The sequence below is a fragment of the Borostomias antarcticus genome, assembly GCF_949987555.1.
Source record: "Borostomias antarcticus genome assembly, chromosome: 23".
NCBI classification, from domain to species: Eukaryota; Metazoa; Chordata; class Actinopteri; order Stomiiformes; family Stomiidae; genus Borostomias; species Borostomias antarcticus.
The window spans coordinates 3,838,752-3,856,636 of NC_140256.1; the positions used below are offsets into that span (position 1 = coordinate 3,838,752).

Consider the following 17,885-nt stretch of genomic DNA (forward strand, 5'->3'; position numbering starts at 1 on the left):
CACGCACACACACACACACACACACACACGCTGTCTACATGCGGGATTACGCCGTGACTAGAGTAATGTGTCTCTCAGGGGTTGTGAAAGTCTTATCGCCGATCTTCACACTTTGTCCATTTGTCTCTCCACTGCACACAGCAGCGTCTCTCTCTGCCAGCGTCTCTCTCTGCCAGCCACGCTCCCCGTCCTCGCTCACAGATCGGATATCTGATCCGGAGAGACACTCGTCCCCCATCCCCTCCGCTGCATCTCGTCCCAGCCAATGAGATGAAGTCATTTCTCCGCAGTCAAGCCGATTGGTTCCGCCGGCCCCCCGTGCGAGGAAGCCTATAGACGTCTCTCTCTTCTGTCTAGTGTTCCTTCTCTCCGAGGCTGGAATGTCTCTAATTAGACTGTGTGTGAGCGAAGCTCATCCAAGACCTTGTCTCCAGTCCTCATCCCTGGACTAATCACAATCATGTCCAGCCCCCACTGCCTGACCAGCGCGTCTACCTCATACCCACAGAGGACCATCGCAGAGGAGCGTGGAGCAGAGCAGAGAGACTGTCCAGTCTGATTGCATCCCCCAGAGCTACAGGTTCGAACGGACGGGCCAAGCCAATGAAGGATTGTATAATAGAGGATTTTGGGGGGGAATTATAGCGATACAAGGTGCGGTAAATGATGTCACCGCCGCCCGCCGTAGCCAGCTACCTCTCTGATGTGGCGGTCCGGTCTGTGGCCGGGAGAGAGGGGAGCGATGTGGCGGTCCGGTCCGTGGCCGGGAGAGAGGGGAGGGATGTGGCGGTTCGGTCTGTGGCCAGGAGAGAGGGGAGGGATGTGGCGGTCCGGTCTGTGACCGGGAGAGAGGGGAGGGATGTGGCGGTCCGTCTGTGGCCGGGAGAGAGGGGAGGGATGTGGCGGTCCGTCTGTGGCCGGGAGAGAGGGGAGGGATGTGGCGGTCTGGTCTGTAGCCGGGAGAGAGGGGAGGGATGTGGTGGTCCGTCCGTGGCCGGGAGAGAGGGGAGGGATGTGACGGTCCGGTCTGTGGCCGGGAGAGAGGGGAGGGATGTGGCGGTCCGTCTGTGGCCGGGAGAGAGGGGAGGGATGTGGCGGAGGGGTGTGGCCGGGAGACAGGGGAGGGATGTGGCGAGCTCTGGTGCTGCACGGCTTGGCTCAGCCATCTGGTTCCTCAATCACCGCCCGGCGAGCCAAAACACGCGCGGCGCTCTCATGTGGCGCTGCGTACGTTTATGAGCTCATTTTAAGATGACGAGCGCGCAGACAATCAAGTCTCCCGGGACGGAACGAAACCACATATTGATAGCGTGTATAAACTGTATACAGCGCAGAGCACCAACATGGCGACCGCAACCCCCTTTGTCTCCTCTCTGCTTTCTGACTCAGCGTTATTTACAGACACGCATTCTCAGCTTTTGGACACAACTTCAGGGGAAAGTGGAGGGTGGGAGGACATCTTAAGACGTCACCCTCATTAAAGGTGCCCAGGGCTAAAAGACGCCCCGATATAGACCGTAGGAAAGTACGAAGACGACAGAGAAGGATGGAAGGAGACAGGGGAGGAGATAAGGAGAGGAGACGAGCTGAGGAGATAAGGAGAGGAGGAGACGCAGGTTAGGGGAGGAGGATGTGAGCGGAGGGGGGGGGGGAGGGGGGCCGGTGTGAAAGTGATCCAGAGAGTTCCGTCCCCGCGGGGTCGAGGCGGGGTGGGCGGGGCCGAACTCATCACAGAGGTGGGCAGGAGCACCTGAACACGATGAACATCAATGCAGCCATTGTCTCGGCGTTGACCCCCCCACCCCCCCAACGCATGCATCATTACCTCGTCAAAACCCACCTACTGTACAGAACACACGGTCCGACTATAAACGTGTCACTCGGTGCCGGGGAGAGGAGAGGGAACTGGGGAAAGAGAACGTGTTGAGGTTCTGCAGTGTTGAGGGAGGAGCAGACAGGGTCGTCCACGTCACAGGGGGGGGGGGGGGGGGGGGGGTCTGCCTCCCCTCTCACACCGACGCCGGCCTTTGAAATGTAACCGACGGGACTCAGGTTGGAGGTCAGCAGCAGTCATGCAGATATAAAATAGGGGCGGAGGGTCACAGGGTTCTCTCTGCAGGTCACACGGTTCTCTATGCAGGTCACAGGGTTCTCTATGCAGGTCACAGGGTTCTCTATGCAGGTCACAGGGTTCTCTATGCAGGTCACAGGGTTCTCTATGCAGGTCACAGGGTTCTTTATGCAGGTCACAGGGTTCTCTATGCAGGTCACAGGGTTCTCTATGCAGGTCACAGGGTTCTTTATGCAGGTCACAGGGTTCTCTATGCAGGTCACAGGGTTCTCTATGCAGGTCACAGGGTTCTCTATGCAGGTCACAGGGTTCTTTATGCAGGTCACAGGGTTCTTTATGCAGGTCACAGGGTTCTCTATGCAGGTCACAGGGTTCTCTATGCAGGTCACAGGGTTCTCTATGCAGGTCACAGGGTTCTCTATGCAGGTCACAGGGTTCTCTATGCAGGTCACAGGGTTCTTTATGCAGGTCACACGGTTCTCTATGCAGGTCACAGGGTTCTTTATGCAGGTCACAGGGTTCTCTATGCAGGTCACAGGGTTCTTTATGCAGGTCACAGGGTTCTCTATGCAGGTCACAGGGTTCTCTATGCAGGTCACAGGGTTCTTTATGCAGGTCACAGGGTTCTCTATGCAGGTCACAGGGTTCTTTATGCAGGTCACAGGGTTCTCTATGCAGGTCACAGGGTTCTCTATGCAGGTCACAGGGTTCTTTATGCAGGTCACAGGGTTCTCTATGCAGGTCACAGGGTTCTCTATGCAGGTCACAGGGTTCTCTATGCAGGTCACAGGGTTCTCTATGCAGGTCACAGGGTTCTCTATGCAGGTCACACGGTTCTTTATACAGGTCACAGGGTTCTCTATGCAGGTCACAGGGTTCTCTATGCAGGTCACAGGGTTCTCTATGCAGGTCATAGGGTTCTCTATGCAGGTCACAGGGTTCTCTATGCAGGTCACAGGGTTCTCTATGCAGGTCACAGGGTTCTCTATGCAGGTCATAGGGTTCTCTATGCAGGTCACAGGGTTCTTTATGCAGGTCACAGGGTTGTTTATGCAGGTCACAGGGTTCTCTATGCAGGTCACAGGGTTCTTTATGCAGGTCACAGGGTTCTTTATGCAGGTCACAGGGTTCTCTATGCAGGTCATAGGGTTCTCTATGCAGGTCACAGGGTTCTCTATGCAGGTCACAGGGTTGTTTATGCAGGTCACAGAACCTAGTTTCCTTTCCTTCTCTCCCTAAGCCTCTCTGTCCCTGCATCAAATCCACCCTGTTCCCTATGCCCTCTATCTCTCTACCCCTCCCTCCCAGTGCTGTGTCTGTGTCTGTGTGTGTGTGTGTATGTCTGTGAGTGTGTGTATGTGTGTGTCTGTGTGTGGGTGTGCGTGCGTGTGTGTGTACGTGTGTGCCTGTGTGTGTGCCTGTGTGTTGTGCCTGTGTGCGTGTGTGTGTGTGCCTGTGTGTGTGTGTGTGTGTGTGTGTGTGTGCGTGCGTGTGTGCCTGTGTGTGTGTGCCTGTGTGTGTGTGCCTGTGTGTGTGTGCCTGTGTGTGTGTGCCTGCGTGTGTGTGCCTGTGTGTGTGTGCCTGTGTGTGTGCTCTATAGGGTCCAGAGTTGGAGGGAGCTTGGTGGTTTATGGGTCACTCATACAGCACACAGGTCCAGTTAAACCGCAGGGAGAGAGGAAATACCTCAGCTTTAGTGGGGACAGAGGTGAAGAGTGGCTGCCATCGGGCATGTGTGTGTGTGTGTGTGTGTGTGCTCCACTTCCCCTCCCGACTACAGAGACAGAAGTATAATATTCTATAATGTGAAGTCAGGAGTCAGGACTGAGGCCAGCGAAATCATGAAAAAAACTTATGTGACTCCTGACATTTGGGGGTTTCCTTGAAAACATCCTTTGAAACGCTCTTAAACAACTCCAGCGCCACTTTCGTCCTGACAGCCCCGCACACACGCGCCAGCGGAGGAGGAGCCCGAGGCAGGAGGGCAGAGAGAGGAACACACTTCCTGTCAGCTGACACGGTTTGGTTTCCTTCACTGATGGCTGGCCACACTAATACAGTACATCGAACAGTGTAATACGGTGAATAATGACTGTTGTGATAATTCCCCCGTGAGTGTGCTGGGGGTGTGTGGTGTGGTGTGTGTGTGTTGTGTTTGGTGTGTTGTGTGTGTGTGTGTGTGTTGTGTGTGTGTGTGTGTTGCGCGGGGAGGGGAAGGCAACGCTCGGGTGTATAATCTCATCCCGAGCGCTCGGCTTTGCCACAGCTCCTCGACTTCCAGCTGCTTCCAATTTGGGCTAGGCACTTTGCGCTGACTGTCACAGGCTGTGCGCACGGCCATGAATCTGGGACCGCGCCGGCTCTGCTGGCTCTGCCCCGGGCCGGGCGCGGCGCTGGGGTCAGGGAGGTCATCCCCGGCTGTGTGGACGGACGTCGGGTCTCTGGATGCACTGTGTGGGGAGCGTGTTTGTCTGGGAACGAGTGTACGCCGTATGAATGTGCGGTTGTGAATTAGCGTTTGTTTTAGAGTGCATGAGTTTGAATGTGAGAGGGGGGTGGGAAGGGGGGGGGGGGGCGTGGGGTAGATTTACGACCCGCTAATGCAAACAAGGGCACAGGGACTTGAGGCGTGTGACTGGTTGAGAGGCGAGAGAAGGGCCACTTCAGTGAAAGCTGTGGAGAAAAAAAAAGTGGCTTTCTGCTAGGTCAGCATCATTTTTGTTTTGGATAGCGCTCCTTTGTGGGAGCGGAGGGGTCAGCGCTCGGAGAGAAAGGAGCCGGTCTCGCTCGGTCTGCTCCCCTGTGGCCCCACGCCGAGGCTCGTCCACTTACAGCTGCTAAAAACGACAGCCATTAAAGTTGCTAATCGTGTTTAACAGCTGCGTCCTCCACCACACACATCCTGAACACCTCGCTCTCCCACCCACACACACGCACACACACACACTCACTCACACACGCACACACACGCACTCACACACACACACAGACATGCACACAGACTCGACACGCACATGCACGCGCACACAACACACACACGCACTCACACACGCACACACACACACATACACGTGAAAACACAACACACACAGACACGCACTCGCACACGCACACGCACACACGCATACACACACGCACACACACACACACACGCAAACACAATACACAGACACACACATGCACAGCACACACACGCACACACTCGGTCACTCGCGCACACTCACACACACACAAACACAACACACACACACACGCAGCAGCAGCACTCCGTCTCCACCCTGGCTAATGGCGAGCTGCAGCCCACTGACGTTTCCAGCGTGAGGCTTAGAGTGTAGGCCTCTGATAAGCCGTGCTGAGCTGTGAAAACACAGATTACATTTCTGCGGCTTATTGGAGACACAGTGCCTCTGCCTCCTAGCCACGCCATAATTGCAGCCCCAAAACCGCAACCTCTGCTTGGCTGTGAGACACTGTGAGCCCCCCCAAACCCCCAGACAGAGCTCTGACAGGCGTGGTAATGTCATACGCCCCCCCCCCCCATCCTAATGTTTCAACGTGCACCCCCTCCAACCCCCCCACCCTCTTGATAAGCCCCATTTTTCTTTCAAGTGCCTGGCTCAATCAATCATGTCCATGTTATCGCCTGTCGACTCTCGCTGTCATCATGACAGAGTTAAGACTTGATCCCGTGACCAGACACAGCGTGGGCTGTGGGGGCGATGGTCCAACACACAACGGAAGATAAAGCAAACTAAATATATCACACGTGTGAATTCATGTCATCTTGTCATGTCTGCTAAGCTGCGGCCGTCCTTTTTCGTGTCGTCCTTTGATATCGCTTCTACAATATTTACAATATCTGACAGCTTGTTTTAATGGCGTGCATTTGCCAGCGTGTGATGCATTTGATATTATCATGTAATGCAATTGCTTTCTAAATGGGATATAATTTTGATAATGCTATTTGATGTACAGTAAATTGGGATATCCCCACCAAAAACCAGAGTTGAGTTACTTGGAAAACTGAAAGCCATCCAAGCATATATTAAATCCCTGTTTTCTGGCAGGCTATGAAAGTGCCTCCATCTGCAAATACTTAGACCGCTTTTTTCAAGCTCAATCAGAGATAGTCCTTTGTGTTTCAATTTTAGTGAGTAACACAAGATCTCTCGAACCTCATAGAAAACAATTAGGACAGAGTAATTACAGCACTGGTCTGGAATCCCCGCCAAGTATTGAGATTGGGGTGACGGCCTGAGAAATGGGGTGCCCTAATGGCCTGTTATCTCCCGCTTTGACTGAGTGAATTTGTCTGTTATCAGCTTGTGTGTGATGCAATGTTTTGCTTTCAGAGCCAATAGGCATGACGCAGTGGGAGCCAGCAGGATCCTATGATCCTATGGGGAGCTCTGATTTGATAAGAGGGTCTCTCAGGTGCCAGAAACCCTCCAATAGCACCTGGTCATTCCTCCCGGGGCTCGGCTTCCTGCTTGTTGGGTCAGCGGGTCAAGGTTCAAAGTTTAATTTGTCACATGCTACATCAGTACAACGAGCAGCGAAATGTTTTTCTTTCTCCGATAATGTGCAGTGGGGTTGGTGAGATCACCGCCCGGACCCAGACTGAAACCGACCCGTTATCTGTGGTCCAGATAGACCCAAGCTGAGTAGACAGAACCCTCGTCAACCATCCAGTCGCCAGGCGGGCCGTGGACCAGCGACCCAGGACCCTCGTCAACCATCCAGTCGCCAGGCGGGCCGTGGACCAGCGACCCAGGGAGCCCAGAGTCTGGCGAGGCAGACCGGGATGAGGGACATACCGGACTGTTTAAGCAACGCGGTACCTCCCAGTCTAGCGGCCGACAGAACTACAGCCAACGAGTAAGGATGATGACCACTGTTCAGCCTCACCTCCGGCCCCTGTGAGAGCTCCACGCCGCAGCTGGTCTGGGTGCGTCGGTGAGGGGCGTGGGGAGGAGGAAGGCCTGCTGTAATGAAGACCAGGCCTGGGAGTCAGACATGGCCAGGGGCTGGGCTAGGAGGGGCTAGGAGGGGCTAGGATGGGATAGGAGGGGCTAGGAGGGGCTAGGAGGGGTTGGGAGGGGCTAGGAGGGGCTAGGAGGGGCTGGGGAAGAGGGGGGGGGGGATAACAGAGGTAATGGTGGGGAGACTAAGTAAATCAGTGGATCACGCACATTTTCCACTGTCTCAGCGAGGCGGGCAGACAGACAGAGGAGGAGAGCGGAGGGAGGAGGGAGCCAGGGGCGGGGCGGGGGAGGGGAGGGTGAGTATACACCTCAAACTGCCCTAAACTGGAACTCGGAAGGCTCCTTAAAGGCCCAAACCATCCCACTAGCGCACCTTAACCACAGTTGATACGTCCCTCAGCCTGACTTCACCACCGCTGAGCTCAGTAACACCGAACAGGTGGTGTGTCGTGCGTCCGCTTCTCTCTGCGTCTTTTCTTTCTCCTCTCTCAACAACACACACACACGCACACACACTCCGATATCCGAGCTACTTTCCTCAGCAACTGCCATAACAACAACAGGACAAGCCGTATAAAACGCGTGCGTGTTTCCGTCCAGGCATCTCCAGACGTCCCCTCGTTGTCTGCTGGGATTTCGGCGAGGTATCAGGTCGGCGGTCGGTGGCCGGTGGGGGGCGGGGCCTCCCATGTGGCGTGGCGGGGGCAGAACAAAGCTCCGGTCGCCCGGGATGCCCTCCGCCGTGCCGGGGCGCCGGGCGGCCTGAATGGGACCTGTCACTTCCACTCAACGCCCGCTTGGGATCTGAGACCCCCGGCGCGGCGCTCTGATAAGTGGCTAATCCCGCCGACCCCCCCCCCCCCCTCTCCCCCCCACTGCCATGACAACCTGAAGGGGGAGTCGTCTCCCCCTGCTACAGTTTGAGCGGAAGGTCCCGGGTTCTTGGACCGTGTGCGTCTCTACTCTGTGCGTGTGTGTGTTCAGGCTCTGTTGTTTCTGGGCATGCATGCGTGGGAGGTTTAGAGTATGTTTGGGCGTAGTATATCTGTGTGTGTGTGTGTGTGTGTGTAAGTGCGTACGTAAACCTTGTGTCAACATGTGTGGACACATGTTTGAGGTGTGTGCTGGTGGGAAAAGTTGAGTAATTTGTCCCAAATGAGGCCCCTGGTGGTGCGGGCCCCTGAGATCCTCTGAGAGACTGTTAGCTCACCTGGGATGAGAGCAGTGGTCATACAGGCAGGAAAACACACAGAGAACTCAACATGTAAGGCCAGAGCCAAGGGGAAATCATTACATTTTGTGTGTGTCAGTGTGTGTGTGTGCATGTGTGTGTAATGGTTAGCTAGCTACTGTAGTTGAAAATGATCCAGATTGCAAAAACAGCAGTGAGTGTTACAGTAGCTCAGCACTTTAAGAGTATGACAACATATATTTATGCCCCATAAAAAACACTCTGAACCATAAAATTCTAAACCACACAAAAGGATTGACCTCATGGGTTTCACTGACTTTTAAACTGGACCAATAAAAGCCTAGACGATTAATAAAGTGGACACATTTGGTTGTGCCTGAAGACGAGAGTTTTCTTCAGATCATTTAAGTTAGAAAGAGAAAGAGAAAGAGTAATTGTGTGTGTGTGTGTGTGTGTGTGTGTGAGAGAGAGAGAGAGAGAGAGAGAGAGAGAGAGAGAGAGAGAGAGAGAGAGAGAGAGAACGAGAGGATGGGAGGGGTCCAGAGGGGTATACTAGTGGAGAAAACATTCTGTCAACTCATTACTCAACCATTAGAACTGCGAACGCAGAGAAGAGTGATCACAGCGAGACGCGGGGAGGGTGAAAGAGGTGTACTGATAGAAAGTGAGACAGATAGATGATGGGAGTTAACTTATGAACTGTGAGCTGAGTGAACTGGGACTCGGAAAGAAGGAGATGAGAGGAAAGAGAACGAATGCCAAGAACGAGAGGGGGAAGAAACGGCACAGAAATCAAGCGAGCGTGTGGAGAGAGAGCGAGAGAGAGCGAGAGAGAGAGAGAGGAGGAAAGTGGTGAGAGAAGCCGGCCCGCGTCTCCGTCACGGTTCCTCCCGCCCTGGCTGAGGGGCTGGCCGAGGCTCCCGGCCGCGGCGGACTCCGAGCCAAGCTCCAGAACCAGAACCAAACACGCAGGAAACACGACCTCGACAGTTAATACGCCCCACGTTCCCCTCACCAATCCGGCGCTCACGCTCATGCCTTCTTCACGAAGCAGAGGGGCTGCGAGCGAGCGAGAAAGAGAGAGGGAACGAGAGAGGGGGAGACGGAGAGAGAGAAAGAGAATAAAACGTGGATAAAACGTCGTATTCTTACCTTCCTCGCAAGCAGCGCCGGTGAACCCTGGGCAGCACTTCCACTCGAGAGAGGTGACCGTGCGGTACACCACCTTATAGGACGGTCTGACCACGGTCCTGTAGCTGAGGCACACACACACACACACACACACACACACACACACACACACACACACAAGGCCAAAGTCACACAAACAGGCCAACGTCACACATACAGGGACGTAAGTGTGCTCATGTGCTGTAGTGTTCTAGGTAGCTACTGTACTGCGTTCTAGGACCCTCCCAGACTCACCTGCCCCCTGTGCAGCCCTGAGGCCAGCGGCAGGTCTGGTACACACGCTGTAGAACGGTTCCATTCTGGACCTGGCACGTCACCGTCTTGGTGACCGTATGGGGACACCAGTTCCTGAGAGAGAAAGAGAGAGAGAGAGGGAGGGGGGGTGAAAAACAATATGAGAGCAGTACTTTTATTTTATTATTCTGTTCTCCAACACACCTGCTCTACAAACCCCCCCACACATCCATAAGCACGTACAGTAGGCTACAGTGCACGTGCACGTGCACACAAAGGGATATTAGGCGTGACCTCATACTCCGTACGCCCTCTCTACCCGGGGGTTTTGATTCTCTCCTCCTCCCCCCCCCCTCTCTTTCTTTTGAAACCCCTTTATGGTGTTTACATGGCTTCAATCGCCCGTGAGACTTGCAGGAGTGCATTGTGGGCCGTGTTTACATTGCGGTCTCTCCCCTATCAATACACATCCGCCGGCTCTTTCTCCGCCTGGGTCTCTCTCGGGGGAGAGGCCGACGCTCCGTGGGGGGAGCAGGGGGGGGGGGGGGAGGAGGGGAGGGGAGGGGGGAGGAGAGGAGGGGAGGAGGGGAGGAGGGGAGGAGGGGAGAGGGGGAGGGAAAGGTCTCACACTGAGATCAGAGTGAGATTGAGAGGTTTTTCTCAGGGGGGGGGTGATAGGCCCACTCCCTTTACAAGACAAATCTCTGTTCCTCAAGCGTTATCAGGTCTGATTTGCACAGCTGGAGAGGCAGGGAGGGGGCTGGCCTGACAGGAACACGGCTTATGTAAAGGTCAAGGGTCACCGTCAGATAGGGAGGACAGTATCACTTACTGATTTGTCTTCCTAAACAGCAAACTCACTGCGCTTTAAAAGGCTTCCAGAAGCCCAGTGAATTATTTACAACTTGAAATCCTCTTGTAACATAATAAGACCTTTCTTGGACCACAAGTCCCTAGAGAGAATATAAAGGAGAGCGGGTCAGTGATTGGTGTAGGGCCCGGTAGTCGGTCTGGGTCGGTCAGGACCAGTTCCCTTCACCCAGTCCACATCTCTGGGCCTGCCTGAGAGGAGATGTCTGATCCTGATTAAAGTCCCGGTATGGTTTCAATCACTGCATTATTGGACGGAAGAAAATGCAAACAAGGGAAACAATGCTCACTGAGTGAGGGAGAAGAAAGCACTGCCATGGTATTCATTAAACTTGTCCTCTATAAAAAAAGGGACTCTCTAATAGCCACCGGCAACACAGGCCAGATGAGCAACCATGCGAGCAAACCAAACCCCAAAATAAAGACTACAGAAATGCTTTCAATTGGTCTGAGAAAGCAGAGTCTATACCCCGAGTTAATAACGCAGCTTTATTGTGGCTTAATCTTTAAGTACATGTTCCATAAAAAAAACATGAAAAACACTCGTAATCCTGTTAAAAAGCTGTTTTCAGACATCCTCTCATATCCTCCGACGTAAATCGAGGAAACATGGAGTGGCGCTTAGTGCATAGGAACCATCCGGAGGCTATTAGAGGCAGCATGTGTTAGCGGTCTTTTATTAACAACGAAGTGTGCAAATAGCCTGATTAGCCTCATATGGCTGCTGGGGCGGACCAGGAAAACCATTACGGCTGTTTGTGTTTGTGCCATTATTGCGTATCCAGAGAGAACACACAGGCTCCTGGGAGTCGGAGTACTTCAGGGTCAGGGAGCATAGCGTGTGAGGTGAGCCTGTTTGTTTGTCAACATGTGAAGCCATGTGCGTGTGTGTGAGTGCGTGTGCGTGTGTGTGTGTGTGAGAGAGAGAGAGAGAGAGAGAGAGAGAGAGTGTGTGTGTATTGCACACCACAGGACGCCACTAAGGGGCGAGAGACACCGAACGGCCCTAAACCAGCACTTCCCACGCCCACATACCCAGACCAGGGCCGCGTCGTCACGGGAACCAGCCAGAAATATCTGGGACGCTTCTGAAGGCTTAATATGAGAAGAGAGGAGGAGGAGGAGACGGGACTGAGCTCATACTGACGGTATGTGAACACAAGTCCTCTCGTCATGTGACCAGACGCATCCACCTGCCCCGACCAGAAAGAAGACACCCCTGTCCCTGTCCTTCTCAAGCCTGGAGAGTGGACCCCCCCCCCCCCCCTCTGCCTAGACAGAGCTGACCGCTGTGGTCAGGTAAGGAACTGTGTCACTGTGAGTGACACTGACTTGTCTTCTATTCTGACCGCATAGAACAGCGAGTCAGAGGACTAGGCCCAGTACACACTTTGAAAAAAGAGGAACAGTGGTGGAACGGGTCAGAAAGAAGCATTTAGGATTCCGAACAGTGCCAACAGTCATGAAAATGTACCTGGAACCTTCGAGACTTGAAAAGGGTTCTACTGTGCAAGGAACCTTAGACCTGAAAAGGGTTCTACTGTACTGTATATGGAACCTTTTATTTTCAAAGTGATTCTATTATTCAAAATTGTTCTATAGCACTTTTTGGAGTGTACAAACCACCCTGCTAGCCTTGCATGTGTGAAGAATCTCTCCATGAATGAAGCCACTGATTAAAACCAAGCCATGACTTAGGTGGATGGACTCCAACAGTAGATAGTAGATAATGAGACAGCCCGTTGACCCACATCCTCTCCAATAACAGTTGAACAGACGCTGAGATAGTTCCCAGCTTTGATCCACCCTCGGCCCCGGGGCTGGGTGGGAGAGATAACTGCTCCAGCTGAGCTGAGTGAGGAACAACCACTTAGGACCATTAGTCCAACGTCAGTTCATAGTACTTCATCTGGAACCACAGCCCTCCTCACGAAGACTTGCACTCTGTATGTTTAGAGACAACTATGGTGTGTGTGTGTGTGTGTGTGTGTGTGTGTGGGTGATGATGTCCATGTAACATGCGCAGCCTAAGTGCTTGTTTTTCTTGCCTGTTGCCTTTCTCACCCCAACCCCCCGCCTCCCCCCGCCCTCCCCCGGGCTCCCCAGCACTGAGTGGTCTCCCCAGGACTGACGGGTCTCCCCTGGGCTCCCCAGGACTGAGGGGTCTCCCGGGCGCCGAGGTGTGAAACCCGACAGCACCACAGCTGAACCGGTCATGGCACCGAGCAGGCCCTCGGTGGGTATCAGCTCTCTCTGCAAACTCCTCTCCCCCCTGCCTCAGAATGCCGGGCCCAAAACCAAATAAATAATCACGCATCGGCAGCAGGCATTCAAATCACAGCCAGTATCTGGAGGGAAAAACCTCTCTGTTCTGAAGGGAATGGAGGATCACAGATTTGACCCGAGTGTTCCTCTCCGCTGCTGGTGCAACGCCAAGACGGTAAGAATGACGCTGATCGTGGAGAGCTCAAGAAACCGTCATGAAAAGCCTCACAGAGAACTGCTATCCTCTTGTCCCAGACGCGTGTGCGTTAGTGCGTGTGGCGCACATGCTGTACATCGGTGCGTTGTACGTTCATGTGTGTGTGCGTTCGTCCGTCACACATGTACCAGAGCCCACCACCGGGGGCGCTAGCCACAATTCATTTTTCCCATTCCCAATGCCGCAGTAACACTATACAAACAGCAGAGGGAGGCATAGGCCGTGTTTCAAGAACGTACTCCTGAAGGGTAGTCTCTCTCCAGACTCAAATATTACGTTGAATCGCTGCGCTCTGCATACTAGGCTACATAATAGACTCTGTGCCACTTCGCCGCAGAATTACATGTCACAAAGTAAGCAGAGAACGATTGTATGTAAACTTACTACAAGCAATATGGTGTGGTATGTTCTTGCAAATCTCCTTCTGCCACCAGGGACACCATTCTACACTTAGCTTTTTAATTCAGATCTTTGTATCCGGGCAGGGATGCATCATATAGTTCAGGATAACTTGCCACAAGCACTATAAAAGTCTCCCGATTGGCCACCCGACTTGGCCACCGCCACTCGAAATTCGTCTTGAATTTGCACTTATCGACTCCGAATTGCTAAAAACAAGGATAGCAAGGCTGAGAGGAATCCACCTACAAATGTCCACCTCTTGACATTTGGCCGATTTTACTGACCGCTTGATCGACAGGAAGACGCCCAATCTCATTCAACAACTGTACATGATGACGACATGCATCGTGGGTGGGGGACAGCAGGTTCACTGTGCACTTGTTTTAGTAGGATGAGACATGGAGTGAGGTAAGAACATTTGGAGAGAATCATTACAGTCCTAAGCCAAGCTCTTTGAGGGAGGACAGAGGGCAAACTCCTGGAGCACCCTGACAGAGCAGAGTGTGAGGCTCTGGTGAATAATGTCCAGGTGCACTCCCCATTGTGCTTCCTGTTTCACTCCCTTTCTCACTCGGCTACTCCCTGCCTTTGGGACACCTCCCCTCCCCTCTCTCTCTACCCAGTCCACCCGCCTATATATTGAAAAAAAAAACACACAAAAAAGAATTTCAGCCTGATAAAAATCTGAAGGAATCTACATTTCTGTCTGTGGGAAAAATACTTGAGAACAAAAGACAAAAGACAGATGTGGCAGAGCGCCAGTGAGGAGAGGAGGAGAGCGGTTGCTTTACCACAGAGGTCACTCAGGGAGGCTCCCTGGTGTACGGGCTGAGGGGAGAGGATTGACCAATTAGGATGACGGGGGTCTCAAAGGGCCCAAGTCGGAGGCCAGATAGATGTGGTGAAACAACAGAGACAGAAAAAACACAATTGACCTTAATGAAGACAGAGAGACAGAAAGAGAGAGAGAGAACATTCCGCTGAGTTCTAATTTGCAGCTGCTGAGAGAGGCAGAGGGATCTGGTCTTGAGTTCGGAGTAGACTGGAGTGGATAAATGAATGATGAAGATTAAGGATTTACAGAGACAGGAAAACACTGTGGAAAACTCAATTTACTTTAGTGATGTGAGAAGAACGCGATAAGATTAAGGAGGTCAGAAATGAAAATTAAGAAACGTGTAGAAAGAGTAAGAAGGAGAGGAGAAGCCGATGAGGAGAGACAAGCTTGCTTGGAGTGGAGAAGTATGTCGACTCCCTCATGGGTTATATTACTAAAGCTATCCAGAGGAGCTGTTGAATGAGGGGCGAGTGGGAGATATTAGGGGTGTCCCATTGTGCTGCAGCCTGCAGGTTCAGTCAGGTTCAAAGGACATGTCAGGGACTGCGGTCCGAGGAGAGGAGGGGGGCCAGAGGGCTCTCCATACCGGATAGACATCCGCGCCGCGGGTCAGTGACCTCGCTATGAAAACACCCACAGATCCTCAAAGCCCAGCGAGAGGCCTGGGAGGGTTCGGCCAAGTGGTTTTCACACCGCAGTCACACGGTCACACTGAGAGCACCCTCATCCAGATGTGTGGCAAGACAGCGTGTTTGGTCCGAGCGTATGTGGGGGGCTCTGACACCTGCGGTCTTTGTTTTTGCCTGTGTGAAGTCTTTGTGTGTGTGTGTGTGTGTGTGTGTGTGTGTGTGTGTGTGTGTGCGTGTGTGTGTGTGCGTGTCTATGTGTACCTTTCATTTGGGACGGGGTGTATACTTCAAACAAAGTTTTTATCTGAAATTTATTAAATGTTTTGCTTAAGAATTGCTTTTGGCGCTGTATTTAAGGCTTAGAAAAATGTTTATTTTGAAACTCCCTGCCGATGCTTATATGGGCAAAATATTACTTGTACATTCTTAATAGGTATCATGAGACAGGGGCCTACTTTTTCAACTCCAAGCTCCCTGTCATCTCCTTGGTGGGGGTTAGGGGAGAGTGTGTGGGTCAGGCGGGGTGTTGATGGGTCGGGAGCTGGGGGTCCCGGTGGGACCAGCCTGCCTGTCAGCCCATGACTAGCCCTCCTCGGGGGGGGGGACAGAGACAGACGGGACAGGAAATAGCTGCTGTCTTAACCCCCCCCTCTGCTCAGCTCATAGAGTCCTCATTAAGGACAAGGGTGAATGGACCTGGGCTGTCTAGGAGGACTGCACAAGTCAAGAGCTGGCTGGAGTGCGGTTAACCCCCCCTTTTGAAGTGCTGTTAACCCCCCTTTTGTTTCTGTAATCATTGTAGGAAAAAGGTTTTCTAAGTTGTTATCTCGTGACCAACGCTGACCTTCAACCAAATGTAGTATCTCGGTTTGCCTATTCAAAGCGTAGCCGCTGGACTTTTGACTGTCCATCAGTGTGACTAAGGAATGTTCCAGAGCTTATGGTCCAGTATGGCCGTGTCAAAGCCCTCGGCCCTATAGAGGTGCTGCCACTGACCGGTCTTTCTGACAGGCCGTCAACATCCCTGTCTCCGTGGAGAGGCCCAGACAGCAGGTGGGGAGAGACTCCTCCGATGTCACCTCAAACCCAGCGACCCCATCCTCAGGCCAAGACTGACTAGCCACAACAACCCCCACCCCCCTCCCCCACCTCCCTCCATCTTCCATCCAATCTGGCACCCCAACTCCACCGTCAAGCAGCAAACCGAGCAAACTGTAAACTCTTCTTTTTTTCCAAAACAAGCCCAGATGCATTGAGGCTCCAGCTGTGTGTGTTTAGTAAACATGTCCACCAGCCACTGAAAATGAGTGACAGCGGCACCGAGTGTGGGCGCGAGCCATCGGACCGAGGCCAACACCTCTCCAAACCACCTGGACACGCCCAAGACCCACTTCAACCCAAGAGGAGAATTCTCCACCCACTACCCTCCCATCGCCACATAAACACAGGCATGAATGCGCACACACATGCGTGCATACCGATGCGCACGCACGCAGGCACGCTCTTAGAACTTGAGAGCATAAATATTTATGAGATCGCCGATCTCCATCTTCTCCTCGCGTACAACCCCACTAAGACTGGCCGGTCACTGTGAAAAACACAGTTGCTTTGTCCAGCAGGGAATTTAAGGGGCGGACATGTTTTGGCCTTGTGTATTTAATCGCAACTCCCAGAGCCGCGCTCATCCACCACTCTGCCGTCACCCTGAACACCCCGAGGGAGCACCCAGGGAGGGATATCTGGGAGCTCCGACAGAGACAGCATTTGAGTCCCATGTTTGGCACTTTGTTCAGTGAATTATTTTTCAATTTGCTATTTACAACCACATATCGCACATCACATTGTGGTTGAATATCAAACCACTGTCCCCCATATGCAACATCTTCCCATTCGGTGTCCTCTCAGCGTGAGGCAGGATTTATGGAGGCACATCTGAGAAGCAAAGTTGGTGGGTTGTGTCTGTCATTATAAGGATGCGTGTAGGGCTGCTCAGATCTCCGGTTCGCTCTCTGGCTGCCCAGAGCCTGCAGATGTCGGAGCGGAGTGAAGGGGTGCTGCCGGCCCGGCCAGCGCAGAGCAGGACCCCACGGCAGAGTTCACAAGAGCCAAAGGGGTCACACAGGGAGCCAGCGGGCAGGCGGGGACAACAATGAGGACAGGACAGAGAACAACACGGCGTGGCTGAGCAGGAAAGAGGAAATCGAGTGTCATGAAGACAATGACACATGTAGATTGATCGTAGTTTTGCATGCAAATGCATTTTATTGATGCACCGACCAAGGTATTTATTGGTCGCATTAAACAGGGACAGCCTATAGAAAGTTTGGCTTTGAGTTGCAAAGACGGATAGGCTGCAACAATTAGGCATTGATAACAATAGCCGGTTATAAGTTAAAATATAAATAAATAGAAATAGAAAATGAACAGAAATAGAAAATAAGGTTATGAGCAAACAGAAATAACGAAGTTAATTATGTTTGTGAGTAACAAAAATCAGAACACAATAGAAATTAATTCACACAGAAATCATCCTTAACTATACACTATTAAAAAACAACAATAGGCCTACCTTTTTTGATAGACTGAGGTTTGAGACGCGGACTGCTCCCTGGTCAGTTGGGTCCCCGTCGGGTATTTGTAAAGCCCGGTTCTCCAGGTCGCCTGAGCTTCGGAGGTGAGCCACAGCAGCAGCGCAATCCAACGGAAACTTTTCCGGCAAAGCGCAGATACGCACTCCCGTTGACACGTTCCCATTTCCGTGGCGTACAAAAAGCACAGCCTGAAAAGTTTCTAAAAAGCTTATCCCGACGGGAAAACAGCCGGTAAGCGTGTCCGGTACAGACAAAATCAAATTGTGTCAAGGTTGGGGGTTCAAGGCGCGCATCCCATCACCAACCAGGCTATACACATACAGTATGCACATAAATAACTTTCACCGCTATAGCACGTTAGGTTATACAATTTAAAAGTTTGTCTATTCTTGAAATCTCA

The 17,885-nt window shown here is 52.6% G+C and overlaps 1 protein-coding gene across 1 annotated transcript in view; it reads right to left on the minus strand.

Annotated features, from left to right (window-relative positions):
- emid1 (EMI domain containing 1) overlaps nucleotides 1–17,648 on the minus strand; it is a gene marked incomplete at both ends in the record, with an annotated part of 52,038 nt that extends 34,390 nt beyond the window's left edge. Inside the window, 3 exons of the mRNA XM_084456982.1 lie at nucleotides 9,401–9,504; nucleotides 9,674–9,787; nucleotides 17,464–17,648. Coding sequence (XP_084313108.1) covers nucleotides 9,401–9,504; nucleotides 9,674–9,787; nucleotides 17,464–17,648 — 403 coding nt within the window. The remainder of the gene's footprint in view (nucleotides 1–9,400; nucleotides 9,505–9,673; nucleotides 9,788–17,463) is intronic.
- Between the last annotated feature and the right edge of the window lie 237 nt (nucleotides 17,649–17,885).